At 49.3% G+C, this 15,039-nt stretch overlaps 1 protein-coding gene across 4 annotated transcripts in view; it reads left to right on the forward strand.

Annotated features, from left to right (window-relative positions):
* LOC102944512 (LON peptidase N-terminal domain and RING finger protein 1) overlaps positions 1-15,039 on the forward strand; it is a 77,047-nt gene that overhangs the window by 23,026 nt on the left and 38,982 nt on the right. For 2 of the 4 annotated variants that reach the window (XM_043552719.1, XM_007058424.4), the window contains one exon: positions 1,632-5,078. The exons of the other annotated variants lie outside the window; for them this stretch is intronic. In XM_043552719.1, the coding sequence (XP_043408654.1) occupies positions 1,632-1,829 (198 nt within the window). In that variant the 3' untranslated portion in view covers positions 1,830-5,078. Of the gene's footprint in view, positions 1-1,631; positions 5,079-15,039 lie in introns of those variants that run through there. 4 annotated transcript variants of the gene reach the window in all.

Raw genomic sequence — 15,039 nt, forward strand, 5'->3', positions numbered from 1 at the left:
AAGGGGTCTGAGCTGGAGCAGGGAGGGCCGGGGGAGGTCTTTCCAGTGGATATATCTCAATCCCAGGTGCACGACCATGAGTTTTCACGGGCACCGTCCTGGTGAATATATCAACCGTGAGACCCATTTGCCTGGTTTTAGAGTATATGCTGCGGGACGAACCAGTCCCCACAAAGCTCTTGCTGTTTGGCGGGGACCCGAGAGGGGACAAATAAGGCAACGTGGTCTGCCTCGCCGAGTAGTTGCTCCTATTGCTATTTTGAGAGGGTTTCCCTTGCTCAGCATCATTTTTAGTGCCGGTTTGTGACCCTCCGCTATCTAACAGGCGGCCCACAGATGTTTTTAAACTGTTCCTGGAATCAAAATAAAAAAGGTAAATATTTGCGGCTCCTTCAAGGAAATGGCATTTCTGGCTAGGGACGAGGTGCCCAAAGGGCTGGATCCGACTCGCTTGTCACATTCTTCTGATGGATTCAGACTCTGCAGAACAGAAGCTTTCCTTTTCTTAAGCAAGTACATTTCTACTGGTTGCAAAGATTCTCTTCTGAACGTGACTGGACTTTACGCTGCTTTAGACAGCCTGAAACTAGAGGCAGGCCCTGTCCCCATTCCCCCGAGTGGGGTGTTTTCTCTTAAACCTGGTTACATTTTAAAGAGCATTTTTTTCAGATTACTTAGGTGCCGAACTGCGCACCTAAATGGCATGAATAGGTGCTGCAGTGCTGCATTCAGATCCAGGAGCTGCATGTGCAGATGGCCAAACAAAGGGCAAACAAAGGGTACCCTAAAGATACCCTGGGTAAGGCTTTCCCCACTGAGAACTGCTCTAGGCCAGTGGTTCTCAAAGCCGGCCCGCTACTTGTTCAGGGAAAGCCCCTGGCGGACTGGGTTGGTTTGTTTACCTGCCGCGTCCACAGGTTCAGCCGATTGCGGCTCCCACTGGCTGCCGTTCACTGCTCCAGGCCAATGGGGGCTATGGGAAGCGGCGGGGGCCAAGGGATGTGCTGGCCGCCCTTCCCGCAGCCCCCATTGGCCTGGAGCGGCGAACCACGGCCAGTGGGAGCCGTGATCAGCCGAACCTGCGGACGCGATAGGTAAACAAACAGGCCCGGCCCGCCAGGGGCTTTCCCTGAACAAGCAGCAGGCCGGCTTTGAGAACTACTGCTGTAGGCAACACTCTCCTTTCTTCAAAAGCCACTGGACACAGTGCACACTGCTGTGGGGTAGTCCCAGTGGGGCTGTGTGGATATAACAGAGGAGAGGATCTGGCCCCCTGGTCAGCAAAGCAAGGAGCCATCTGAAGACCCAGAAAGCGGTGTTTTGAGTAAGGAATTGCCATGTTTGCAGCCTCTTTTCTGGCCACAGCTGCACTCTGGAGCACCGTGTGGTATATATGTCTGAGTCTTTCAATTCTGGAGCCTGGATTCTGTTCTGCAATGGGCCTGGCCCTTGACGGGTAACTAAGATGTCCAAGTGGACACCTGAATAACAATGATCTGACGGGGCGATCCTGTCCACCAGGGGCATAACGCCTCCTACAGGATATCCCACAGGTCCCAGGCCCTACTGCCTGGGGTTGTGTCAAGCTCCCATCCTCTTTCTGAACTGCAGCTTTTTTCTCTCTCTCCTAGGCCGCCAAAGATGGACCAGCTTGGTGTTGGTGGCTTATTTCCATCTTGCCCCTGGACCCATCTGACCAGCTCCGGCTCTTTGCCACTACCTCGCTGCGGGCCCGCCTCACTCAGCTGAAGCACATCCTGACCGGCATCCTGCAGCACCGTGATTACGGCCACCAACTCACAGACGTCCGCCCGAGAGGCAGGATCTAAAATCTGGGGCGTTGCCGGTGCCTTGGCCAATTTGCTCAGCACTTTCTTTGGGAGGGCCGGGGATGGAGATGTCACCGGTTTTATTTCTGTGTTTGGCCTCCATGTTTTTATTGTCTTGTCATCCTCACACCGACCTTAGCAACCGGCCGTGCGCAAGCCTCTCTGGCAAACAGAGCTGGCAACGGCATGCAGAGGCAGCTAGAGTCCTTGATCCATTAGTGATACCACGCCGTCCATGCAGTCTTGATAAGCTGCTTAGGGGATTTAGGAGCATCTCAGTAGGTCTAAGGAAGGCAGCAAGTCTGAAGGTGGGGCCAGGCTAAGGACACTGGCTTGCCTCTATGAGCCAAAGCCACATGCCAAGCTATTTTCGTATTGAGAAATCTCTCTCGAGGGCAACCAGAAATAAATGCCAGGTGTCGCATTGTTTTGGGCTCTTCCACGATCAGGGTCACTAGTGTTTGCTAGTTTGTCCCAGTCTCTGCATGCTAGGTGAGGAAAAGGGGTTTTAAATGAGTGGAAGAGTTGTAACGGGAGGGGGGAGGTTTCAATAGCTTCCCGTGAGTTAGAGTTGCTGTCTTTAATCATGAGTTTGATCTGATAGTCCATAAAAAAAAGAGTTAAGTTAAATTAATTAAATTAAATGAAATAATCTGATCTTCTCAGGTCAGCTTCTAACAGCTGCTTACGTCCAAAAATCCCGAAAGAGAAGTTGCTATTTTAATATATCCAGTTCAGTATGTTTCCGACTTTCAGGTTTGCTTCCTTCTCTGCTTTCGTTTGGGTGTCTGAATTTGCAGGAAGCTTCTGCCCCATATTCAGTCTGGCAATGCTAAGAGATGTTGCTGCGTTGCTCTCCTCATGGTCAGCCACCTGCTTCTCATGGACTCAGAGACTTTAAGACCAGATGGGACCATTGTGATCATCTAGTCTGACCTCCTGCACATTGCAGGCCATAGACCCTCAACCGCCCACTCCTGTCACACATAACCTCTGTCTGAGTTATTGATGTCCTCAAATCATGGTTTAAAGGCTTCAAGTTTCAGAGAATCCGCCATTTACAGTAGGTTAAACCTGCAAGTGATCCCTGCCCCATGCTGCAGAGGAAGGCAAAAAACCTCCCGGGGTCTCTGCCAATCTGACCTGGGGGAAAATTCTTTTCCGACCGCAACTATGGCGATCAGTTAGACCCTGAGCATGTGGGTGAGACCCACCAATAGACACGTGGGAAAGAATTCTTTATAGTAACTCAGAGACCTTCCCATGTAGTTTATATCTGCTGCAAGAGGAATGCCATGGAATGAGGAAGGCAGGGAGAGTTTGCTCAGATTAGAGATGTGCCAAAGAGGCCGCGGTTGGATCTGGATTGAGTTTAAAATGGGATTCTGGTTCTGGGCCAGCTCATTAAGCTTTGGGTTTGAAGGCACCAAAATCTCAGGCAATTTGGCCCACAAATGATTTTATGAGATTTCCGTCATCTTGGGCGATGGAAATAATGTGAGATCAGCATTTCTCGTGATATTTCTGCCATTTTGGGCTGAAAGCTTTTGTCCTGAGATTTTGGCTGCAGTTTGAACTGAGATCAGAAGATGAGGCCCTTCCAGTTTTGGATGCAACCTTCAGATGAAACTGATAGAGACAGGTTTGGGGCTGGGGCTTCAAATCTAAATGTCCACAAATTCAGAATGGTTCGGATGAGTGGATCTGGGATTCTTCTGGCTAATGATGGGCCTGTGATGCTAAGGTTGAGCTGGATCTAAACTTCTCCGTAGTAGGAGAGCAAGAGTCTGAGTGCCTCTAACTAGTTTCCCCTTGTCACTGAATACAATGGAATGAGATGAAAGGTGGAGGAAATGAGGGTGAGCTAGGACTTTGTGGCTGCTTTTCTGCAGATTATCTAGACTCGTTAGTTTTCTCTCCCAACAAGAAGATTATTTCTAAGGGGCTGGGTTTAATTTTATTTAGTTCTTTATTTAAAAAATAATCAGTTATTCGCTGGGTTACAGATTTGCCAGGATCTTAGCCCTGCCTGTCCCATCTGCCCCAACTACTATCGGGGGGCTCCATGTGCTATCAGGAGAGGCCAGTCTAGGCCATGCTGGAGCAAGGTGGAGGAGCTCTTCCTCTCTTTTCTTTTTGTCTCTTTTTGCGCCACATCCTCAGCTACTCCCATTTACACCAGCAGAGTATCTGGCGTATGAGCTTGGATCAAGAATGGTTCAGGTGATGATCTCTCACCATGTTTGGTATTATTTGTACCATGTAGGAAAGGATTGAGAATCTTCAGCCCCCATGCCTGCTCCACCCTGATCCCCTCAGCTAGTTCAGGCACCTCTGCTCACCACCACCACCCTTCCTCCCCCACCCCTCCAACGTTGGAGGTTTGATTCCCTACTTCCCGACAAAGTGCCTTGCTTGGGGGATGACAATCCAGATTAACTGAGGCCTGCAGTTCCTGAGAAGCTGAAGACAGAATGGGGTGGCTGGTAAGGATGGGTCAAAGCTGGATTTTTGTCTTCACCCCTGGACTTGGCCTTTCCCTCTCCTGCTTTGCACCTGTTACGACAGCACTGGGCCCATGGTGATCCCCAAAGGTGACCGTAGTGGTGGGACAACTGGGTGTGAGGGGCTCTGGCTGCCTGGCCTGTGTGGGAACCCCCGGAGTTTTGGGTAGAACGACAGCAGGGGTGTCCATACAGAGGGGCTGCAGTGTATTACAGAAGGGATTGGCTGCTGCTAGGAATGGAAATATGAAGGGGGTTTGAAAGCCAATGACAAACACACAGTTTTCTCTCCACTGAACTTTGGGAAGTGCCTTTATTTTATTTGTGGTGGGCGCAACCAGTTCGCCAAGCTGATCAGAAGGCCTGCAGATTCGACTGGCTGCAGATTCGACTGGCCAACATTATTCACCCTACACCTTGTTCATCCCCCGGGACCCACCCGGTTTGCTGTCATGCCTATTCTGGCAGCACAGGTAAGATGTGATGGGGGCAGTGTCTGGAAGTGGCTGCTAAGACTTTCCCATTCAGCAGTAGTGATCCAGCTTAGCAATTGGCAAGCCCCATGGAGGGTGACCACCGGAGCCACTTCTCCTTCCATGTCCGCGTCTGGTAGAGACTCGTTGGAATCGCTCCAGTTTGCTTGGAGTCCATTTGGATTTTTATGAGCAGGTTTTTCCTCTTTGAACAAAACTCTCCATATTGTCAAAGAAATAAAAGAGAGTTTTTTGTGTGGTGCCTGTTTGAACACTGACTGGATTGGTTTGATTCCTTCCCGTGAGTCCCGCTCAACCAAAGCTTGAGCAGAAGCCCTCATGTGGCAACTGGGCCCTGGCAGACATGTGGAGCGGTAATGCCCCTGCCCTAAGACATTCACAGTCTGGGTTAGACACAGCACTGGCAGGAGAGAGGATCGGGGTGGAAGGCTGAGCGAGGAAGACCTGGGAGGAGGCTAGGGAGTGAGGTTAGTGCAGTGGAGGAGGTGTGAAGACTTGTACACAGGGAGAGCTATAAACACTCTGGAGGCTGATTGTATCTTCTGCTCCGTTCAGCTGCAGCTCCTCTGAGGGAGGTGGCTGCTGGGAAATGGGGGGCGTTCCACTGATTCCAACCAAGGTGTTATGAAATGCACCCATGTTAGGCAGCCCTGTTCCCACAGCATCCCCATTGCTTCCCAAGCCAGAGCTGCAGTTGCAAACAGCTGCCCCAGCTTTTGTGCCACGAATGCAGGAGGGAGTGTGTGCAAGGAGCTTCCCTGCACCTTAGGTGCCCTGCACAAGGGCCAGAGACAACGGTAGTCCATGCATGTTGGGGCACATGGCGGGCAGAGAGGAGTGGGAGGGAGACGGCATCATCCAGATCCACCAGCTCACAGAACTTGGCAGTCCTGCCTGCACCCACCCTCTGTGCACTCCTGTGGCGGGAGTGAGCTCCTTCGGGGGGCTTAGGTGCCACAGCGCCCTCTATGGGACCAAGGGTCACCACCTAGCCCAGTGCGATCACTGATAGGGTGCTAAGAAGTGGCTTGATAAAGAGCCACCCCCCAACCTCCCCCTTAGTAAAGCTCCAGGAGAAATGCCATCTCCAGGGAATGCCACTCTGGCTGTTATGGCATGTGGTGGCCTGGTGCCCACCCGTTCCCCAAGGGTGATGTTCTTAGAATCCGCCACCCACAAAATCCAACAACGAAAAAAGGAAAGAAAACCTATCCCTGTCTTGCCTGTTGCAGAGAGCAGCACCAGCCCAGGGTTCACCTCCTGCTCAGCAACTGGGGAGAGCGGGAAACTGGGGTGGGCTTTTCAGTTAAAGGCTTAAAAAGAAACTCCACAAAGGGTAGGAGAATCCACTGTGCTGCAGCAAGTTTCTAAGGAAATGTCCCCTGGAGCACGTACTCCAGCCCCAAACCTGGCATGTGTCAGGCTCATCGCTGCAGGAGGCTCTCTGCAATCTTCATCAAAGGGCTTGAGGGCTGGGGAATCCCTTTGGAATAGAGCAGGAGGGGCAAAGGCAGCTAACCACATGCTCACTCAGGCCTCGACTCAGCAAGGCCTAGCATGAATAGCCTCCACATTGACTTTGAACTTCAGTACATTGTGGAGTTAGGGTCTTTGGCTTTAGTTAAATAATGAAATAGTTTGAACCTTTAAATGCCCGCAGCCGTGTGGTGATGGTCCCGCCGTGGGAGAGGAGTGGGGCAGTTCCCAGGAGCTGGCCAATCACTGAATGCTCTGGGCGAAGAGGAACAAGAAGGTGGATGCTTTGGGAGCAGAATACCAGGTTAGCTACACTTGGCAGCATTCCCTGTGCTGTAGAGGAAGGAGGGGAGGCTGGTTAAAGGTTGTTCGCAAGGAATTGCCGTGGAAAGGGGCAGCCACAGGATGATGCAAAGGCAACCGATGGGGAAGTTCTCTTCCCGCACAAGGACGCTGTGCCTTGGATACTCCACCCGCTGCGGAAATCTAACCACAATCAGCCCTGAGGCTGAGGTAGCACAAGTGTGCCCAGCCACCCCTTCTCCCTCAGTCTATTGAGAGAGGATGGAGACTCAGCGACGGATGATTCACAATAATATTAAAGATTTTGCAAGTTCGCTTCTCTGTACAGCAGCGTGTCTGTCCCTCTGCCCCCTATGGGGTGGAATGTCTGACTTGCTCACGCCCTGCGACTCTGCCGCCCTCTAGGGGCTGCAACCTACAAAGAGGATCTGTGCCCTGGTGCGCGATGACGGGGATTTTCCTTTAGCACAAGTGGGTGGGGGCTCCATCTTTTGGAGCAGGGCCTGAGTTCAAGTCTCACTCCTGCATTGGGGAGGTAGATAGGGGGTGCTTGTAGTTTCATGCGCCACTTCCCCAGCTGCAGCCAGTCCTTGTTGGCATGAGTGGCTGTACATTCCACCACGTTCTGCCAGGTTTCCCCTCAAAAACAGCACTGAAACCGTGAGTGTCAGCAAACCTGATGCAAGTTTCAGGGTTCCTGTTTCTCTACAGTGCTGCCTTGTTTCCACTAGGTGGCACGAGGGAGCTGAAGACAGGCCAAAGGGAAGGGTGGGAGAGAAAAGAAGTGGTACACTAGGTCACTGGAGTGTATGCCTGCTCCTTTCCTTCTTAGGGTGATCAGACAGCAAGGGTGAAAAATCGGGACGGGGCTGGGAGGTAATAGCCCCAAATATTGAGACTGTCCCTATAAAATCAGGACATCTGGTCACCCTATTTTCTGCACCCTGTCCCCCTAAAACATCAGTGCCCCCCGACTCCCAAATCAATGGTACAGTCACAGTAAGCATGAAGGAGTCCCCCATATGTCTATGCATGTACTCATCACTATATATGCAGTTCAATATATTTGGGTGTATAGATATGCATGTTGATATGTTTACACAACAGACACACACACATCAGCTCTTTACATGTCATTAATCGTCCATGCTGGCTCAATTTCTTATGTGATCCGGAAATGAATCTCCCCGTTCCTGCCAGGGGTGTAATACTGAACAATTGTTTTTGTCAGCCAACGAAGCCGGTATGGTTGGGAAGGCAATGGGGGGCAGTAACAACACGGAGCCAGGTTACCGCGCTCTAATCTGACTTGAATGTAAGTCTGTCCCTGCACCTATCAGCCCATCTGGTGCATAGGGCTCAGATGTGGTGGTGTCGGGGTGGGTACACATACCTAGGCAGAGACTGCAGTGAGGAAAGGGGTAACTCACATGCCAACCTCCCCATGCTGTCTATGCTTCGCTAAAGATAGAAGTGGCTATGCTGGCCCCCAGGGCCAGATTAAGACCTTTAGAGGCCCTAAGCACTGAAAAGATTATGGTGCCCCCCCCCCCGTATGTAACTCAAATAAAAACAATACTATACCATAAAATAAAATTTTATTTTTTGAAATGACACAAAACTTACATGTATGCTGAAATGAAAATAGCTTCTTTCTAGATTTTCTGATTGCAAAATTCTGGATAAGCTCATCGAAGCTGACTCGACGAAGCATGTCTGCTTCCATACACAATAGGGAAAGTGAATCAAGTCTGTCCTGACACATTGTTGTTCTCTGAGGGTTTTTTATTCTTTTCAGCTGAGAAAAAGAGCGTTCTGCAGAGCAGTTAGTAATCATCAATGGTAGAAAAACACGTCGTGCGATCTCTACATTTGGAAATACACTTTGTATTCCCTCTTTCAGTATTGTGTCATGAAGATCAATGTGACTGAATTTCATTTTTCCTGTTTCATTAAACGTTGTGCGCATATAACAGTGGAACTGCCATACTTCTCCACAGAGATTCATGTTCAAGTCAACAGGGTCTGAGTCAACGAGCTTTTGGGAACCTTGTGAATATTGTTAGTCAGATAAGTCCATATCATTTAGAAAAGAAAATCTACTTGATACTTCGTTGTACACTTCACCTCTCCTCTTCATCTGAACTTCATGTGTATCAAGTATAGCGTAGTAAGTAGATATGAGAAATTTGTCTCTAGGATTCAATGCTGTTTCTGATACACTGCTATCATTTGCTTGTTTTTTCCTGATTCGCTTGCAGGACTGGGCTTCTTTTTAGTTAGTATCAGGCAAGATATCTTGATATGTCTTCAAATCTTTCGACATCATTCCTCAAAGCGTATAATTGGTCTGCTAATGATTGACAGAGGTCTGCACACGTTTTCAAATCCAATTCTTTCTCTGGGAGAGCTTGACTTGTGTGGTCAAAGTGTTGTAAAATTTCATTCCACATGGTCAACATGAACACAAACTCTAGTTCTTGCATCTTGTTTGCAATGTTTTCTGCCTCTCGTACAGTTTCTCCCTTTTGTGATTGGTCTTCAGCCGTACTTTCTAATGCATCCACAATCTTTGAGTAGGACTCCAGAATTGCACTTGTTGCCACTGCACGTGCCTCCCAGCGAGTATTAGAAAGAGATTTCAACACACAATCATTGCCCAAGTATGTTTTAAGGACTGCCCATCGGTGTGTTGAGGCAGAGAAAATGTATAAAGTAACTGGACTGTTGAGAAAAAACTTACTGCCACTGGACAATGATCAACAGCGCCGCGGCCAGCAAGATTGAGAGAGTGCAGCACATGGTATGAATATGGTGCATTTGTTCTGTTCTAAAAGCTTCTTCTGCATTCCCTGATAACGCCCTGACGCGTTGGCAGCTTTGGCATGAGACTGACCTCTGCACTTTAAGAAATCTATTTTGCAAACTTGGCACAGATAAGGCAGTACTTGATTTGCCATTTCGTCACCAGGGTGGCTTTTCAAATCGAGGAATGTTATAAATCGTTCAACTGGTTTTCCATCTGTGGGGGAGACACATCTTAGTACAATACTCAATTGATCGATAGGTGAAAGATCAGGTGTAGAGTCGACAGATAAACTGAAGTACCCAGCAGTACTTATTTCATCCACACTAGCTGAACGAACTTTGTCACTCATTAGACCAATGAGTTCATCACATATTGTCTTGGATAAGTATGATGGGTTACCTTTGTCAGCATTCCCATATTTTGAGATCTGGCCTGCTAAAAATGGGTCAAACTGAGCCACAAGCTCCAACAATTCCAAGAAATTTCCATCCTGCAATGATCCAAATGTGTCATTTGATCCCCGGAAAGGCAGACCACGTTGAGCTAATGTTTGAACAACAGCTATAACACACAGCAAGACATTTTGTCAGTATTCACGCTCCCCTTTAATTTGTTCTTCCAATTTTTGTGCCAATCCAAAGCCCTGTCTTCAATTTAAATATGTCAACATTGAGTCTCTGTGAGTAGTGCTATTTTCATGTTGGTCAATTAAAACAGTATTCTGCCAGTCACTAAATCCACCTGCAGCAAACCGGGATGTTGAAGGTTTATACGCAAAAAGTTTGCAAACAAAACAGTACACAGACCTTGTTGATGGTGAATACAGTAACCATTCTCGAGTGTATTTCTCACCATTCGCTTTCATGCCGAAAAATATTTTTTGTGGACAATATCTTGTTTGTTTTCCATTGGTAAAAGTCTGACGTGGTTTCTCAAGTGGCCCAGTGTGGTGCTGACAGTCATTTGATCCATGATCTATCCAGTAAGCTACATCATCGGTACTGAAATCAACCCACATACCAGGATCTTTTCTCCTATTATTTACAGCATGAGCAGGTTCAGTCTCTGACACATCCACACCTTCTAGAACAATGTCTGGTTTACCACCAGGAATAGGATGATCAGTTACAGTCTCTGAGACATCCACATGTTCTGGAATGGTGTTTGTTTCACCAGTAGAAGAAGCGTCAGTCTCTGAGTGTGTAGTGGAGTGTAAGGAAGTCTGACAAAGTTCTGATTTTTCCCATGATGACTACTTCGATGCTTTTTCAAAAAAATCAAATATCAATTTTTTAAAAAAAATCTCATTTTTTTTGGTGCCCCCTGCTTTGCTGGTGCCCTAAGCATGTACTTAGTCTGCCTATTGGGTAATCCAGCCCTGCTCGCCCCCCTGTACCAGGAGCCATGGATGGGCGTGGGGCACACACTGCAGCATCAAGGACTTGGAGGTGTGGTCATTGGGGAGGTGGGTTTGAAACAGAAAGAGGGCACAGCCATGTGATCCATCCCAGTTCAATGTGCTCCCCACACATTAGCGGAAGGCCTACAGGGGCCATGGGCAGCACCAGCCACTTTGCCCCACAGCTCTGTGCCGGCCGCTATGTGTGTCCCAGGCTCTTTTCAGGAAAGACAAGCTCCCTGCCCCAACGAGCTGACAGTGCAGATCTGGACACCCTTCACTTTCCACGTTGGTTGAGTGGCAGTGACTCAGCTCAGCCATGTTATGATTTTTAATGTGTTCGGGAGCCCTGGTCCCTGCTTAGGACCCCATTGGGCCAGCCAGTGTATAAACAGAGAACACAGAGATGGTCCCTCACCCAAAGAGTTTATAGTCCAAATAAGATTAATTAGTGTGGTGAGGATTGGCACTCTGGGCCTCTTCTCCTGCCTTACTCCCAACTTCTCCAGCCTTTTTCCTTTCCCTATGTTTCCTTCTAAGTCTTTTCCTTGTAGTGATTTTAGGCTCCCCTTTAATCCTCAAAACAAATAGTCCTAATAATCCCTAGCTCCTAGGTAGCACTTTTCTTCAGTAGATCTCAAAGAGCTTCACAAAGGAGGTCAGTGTCAGTCTCCCCATTTCGGAGATGGGGAAACTGAGGCACAGAAGTGCCCTACATTGCCCAGCAGGCCAGGGGCAGCACTGATTAGAATCCAGTTCTCCTGAGTCCTTTTGCCTGCCTCCAGCACTGCACCCAATTCCTTTCCTCCTCTAATCTTGGTTGGAGATGTTCCTTCTGCAGCCTGCGTTTTACATCTGATAAAAGTCCCCCACTGCATCGCCTTACTGCCAGACCGCATGTGAATTGCAACACCCTTGCAGGCAAAACTCTGGAACACTCCCACCATGTGGCAATTTGGCGGTACAACACTATTGCTATGAGCGGCCAGGCTGGTAGAGGTCTCTTGCTCACTCTGGAATAATAAAGAGATTAGAAAAACCCCAAACTGGATTTCTCCATCTCACCTAAACTGGGACTTTTATCTCTCTTCCATCAGCTCCTTTCACGAAGAAACCTCAATAGCAGCTTCCCCAGTCTAAGAGGCTGGGCGAAAACTAAGCGAAGCAGGCGAGTAATTAATACAGCAGGTGTCTGGCTGGGCCTTGTGTTTCGTTAGCATTTGGCTTGGCTCCCAACTAATTGGACTGGCCAGTTCTTGAGAGAGAGAAAAATAAACAGATAATGGTTCAAGTTAAGGTCCGCAGCTTGTTAAAGACAAGCTTTTGCCTCAAGTGAACCAGATTGCATTTTAAGGTTAACAGAGGCAACCAGAGGGGAAAAACAAAAACAAACCACCACCTAGTTTCCTATGTACTAGAGGGAAAAAAATTAGTATAACTCAAGACTGAGCGTACCACTCTTGTCCCTCTGTGGTGAGATTTAGCTTGGCCTCCAGTGCTCTGAAATACCTTACGTAAGCAGGAGGAGGATGCTTGAAGAAATAACATCAACTGGATGTGTCTTCACTTCCAAGCAGGCCTGCCCCTGGAATAGTCTCAGACCCAAGCAACCACCAGCCACGGGAAGGCCACGTAAGCCCCTGCTGGAACAGTTTGAATGGAAGCGGCCAGCGCCCTCTGGAGAAATGGTTCCCATTATTTCCTCCAAGCGGACTGTACTGAAGCACTCAGTGAGTCACGGCCTTTTCCTGCCCAGGACCACTCACAGGTCTGCGTCTGGGGGGCCTTGGTGCTGCATCACCAGCATCACCACGCAGCCCAGGCACTGAAGTGAAGGGGCTCTCTGTCCTCTGGGGCTGGGGTCCTGGGAGTCCCGCAGTGAGGTGTCCCTCCTCCAGCTTCGATTGGGTTTTATTAAGGCTTGCTTTATCTCTGGCACTGCCTTAACATTTCAGGAAGGAACCCCCAAGAAGCAAACACAGAGCTCAGCGGAGGAACCTCGAGTATGGAGCGGCTGCCGCGAGGCGGCTTGCGGGTTGCATGAAGCTCTGCAGCGTGGCAGTTTGAAATCTGGGCCATGGAGATGTATGCAGCGGGAGCTCTGAAGTCAGCAGAGTCTGGCTATGTCCCGGAGCTCACACACATCCGTCTAGCGAGTGCGGCTGAAATGTGCTGGGGGCCCTTCGCTGGTCAGAGCCTGACCTTGCAGGCCCTTATGGACGTGAGCAGGCTTCACTCAATGCGACCGTTTGCCTGAGCGCTCCTGGCCTTCACTGGGTCTGGCCGTGTGAGTGGTTACAGCCTCGGGTCCTTGCTTAGTATTATGAGGGATTCCAAGCTGAAGGGATCTGCCAGCTCCTTAGGGCATGTCCAGCAATGCCGTCTCCTGGGAGTGATGCCAGGATGGTCCAGGGCTGATGGAGCGAGGTGGGATTCCTGGACACCCACAGCACCCTGAGGTCACAGGTCAACAGCTAACATTTGCTCTGTGATGTCCTGGCAATATGGCCACACAATATTGTAACACAGTGGCCTTGTCCTTGAGGGCAACACTCCCCGCCCCTCCTTCCCAGGGCTACTGTCTGCCAGTGCCAGAGAGAAAAAACGGCTCCCTTTTGTCCCGGGGGTATTAAAATGCTGGCACTGCCTGGGTGCAACAGGGCTCACTCCCTGATCCTGATTCACCTCGCTTACACTCAGTGTAAATGGGGAGTAACTCTGCTGACGGACACACCAGTCATCCCAGGGCAGCGGTAACAGCTCTGGCTTTATTCTGGTGTTAATGTCAATGAAGATGTGTGTTAGAGAGAGCGGGTGCAGGAATGTGCCCGTGGCACGTCAGCCTAAATCCCCACCAGCCACTGACGAAACCTCCCTTTTCTGAAAATGACGTATTCTTCTGAGCCTGCACTTCTAGTGTCCTTAGCAGTGCAGACCTCCTCCTCCGGGGCGGGCTTCCTACATATTACAACAGGCACCAGCTCGTCCATAGGCAGCTGCCATGTCAGGTGATTCACAGATGTTCACCTTGGCCAAGCCAGCAGGAGCCGGACTAAGTTCCTTTAAGCCACAAGTCAGCCCTTGTGCATCACACCCTGTTGATGTCTGTGGGAGTTAGGCGCTTTTGAAAACCCCACCAGGTTCCTGTCTGTTTATTTAGCTGCCTAAATACCTTAGAATCATAGAATATCAGGGTTGGAAGGGACCTCAGGAGGTCATCTAGTCCAACCCCCTTCTCAAAGCAGGACCAATCCCCAACTTAATCATCCCAGCCAGGGCTTTGTCAAGCCCGACCTTAAAAACCTCTAAGGAAGGAGATTCCATCACCTCCCTAGCAAACTCATTCCAGTGCTTCACCACCCTCCTAGTGAAAAAGTTTTTCCTAATATCCAATCTAAACCTCCACCACTGCAACTTGAGATCATTACTCCATGTTCTGTCATCTGCTACCACTGAGAACAGTCTAGATCCATCCTCTTTGAAATCCCGCATTCAGGTAGTTGAAAGCAGCTATCAAATCCCCCCTCATTCTTCTCTTCTGCAGACTAAACAATCCCAGTTCCCTCAGCCTCTCCTCATAAATCATGTGCTCCAGCCCCCTAATCATTTTTGTTGCCCTCCACTGGACGCTTTCCAATTTTTCCACATCCTTCTTGTAGTGTGGGGCCCAAACTGGACACAGTACTCCAGATGAGGCCTCACCAATGCCGAACAGAGGGGAACAATCACATCCCTTGATCTGCTAGCAACGATCCTACTTATACAGCCCAAAAATCTTTCAAAAAAACCTTTCAAAATCTGGCTTCACATGACTTCCCCTAGGTCTCACAATCAGCCTGTGCCCGCGCCAAGATGTGAACCGACATCTCCTGGTTCTCAGTGTCTTCACCATAAGATCATTCTTTGTCTCTAGCTTCTTTCTATCAATCGGCTTTCTGGCTTGCTCAGCGTGGAGGTATCAAAGCACTGCACTGGGCGCACCCCACCAGCTGCCTACGTCACAGGACCAAAATGAAAGTCTTGTATTGGCCGAAGGGGGCTGAAGAAAGGAGGAGCCTATTTGTAGCAGAGCCATGAAGATGGTGGAAAGCAAACAAACAATCTCAGAAGGTTACACCACTGAGGCCAGTTGGGGCTACGCCTGGGTGGCCGAGAGAGCAGAATTTGACTCATTCCACGTAGTGTTCTGTGGCATTTGCTCTTTTGTATTTAAAGCATACACGGG

The sequence above is a fragment of the Chelonia mydas genome, chromosome 8 (genome assembly GCF_015237465.2).
Source record: "Chelonia mydas isolate rCheMyd1 chromosome 8, rCheMyd1.pri.v2, whole genome shotgun sequence".
In the NCBI taxonomy this organism is placed as follows: domain Eukaryota; kingdom Metazoa; phylum Chordata; order Testudines; family Cheloniidae; genus Chelonia; species Chelonia mydas.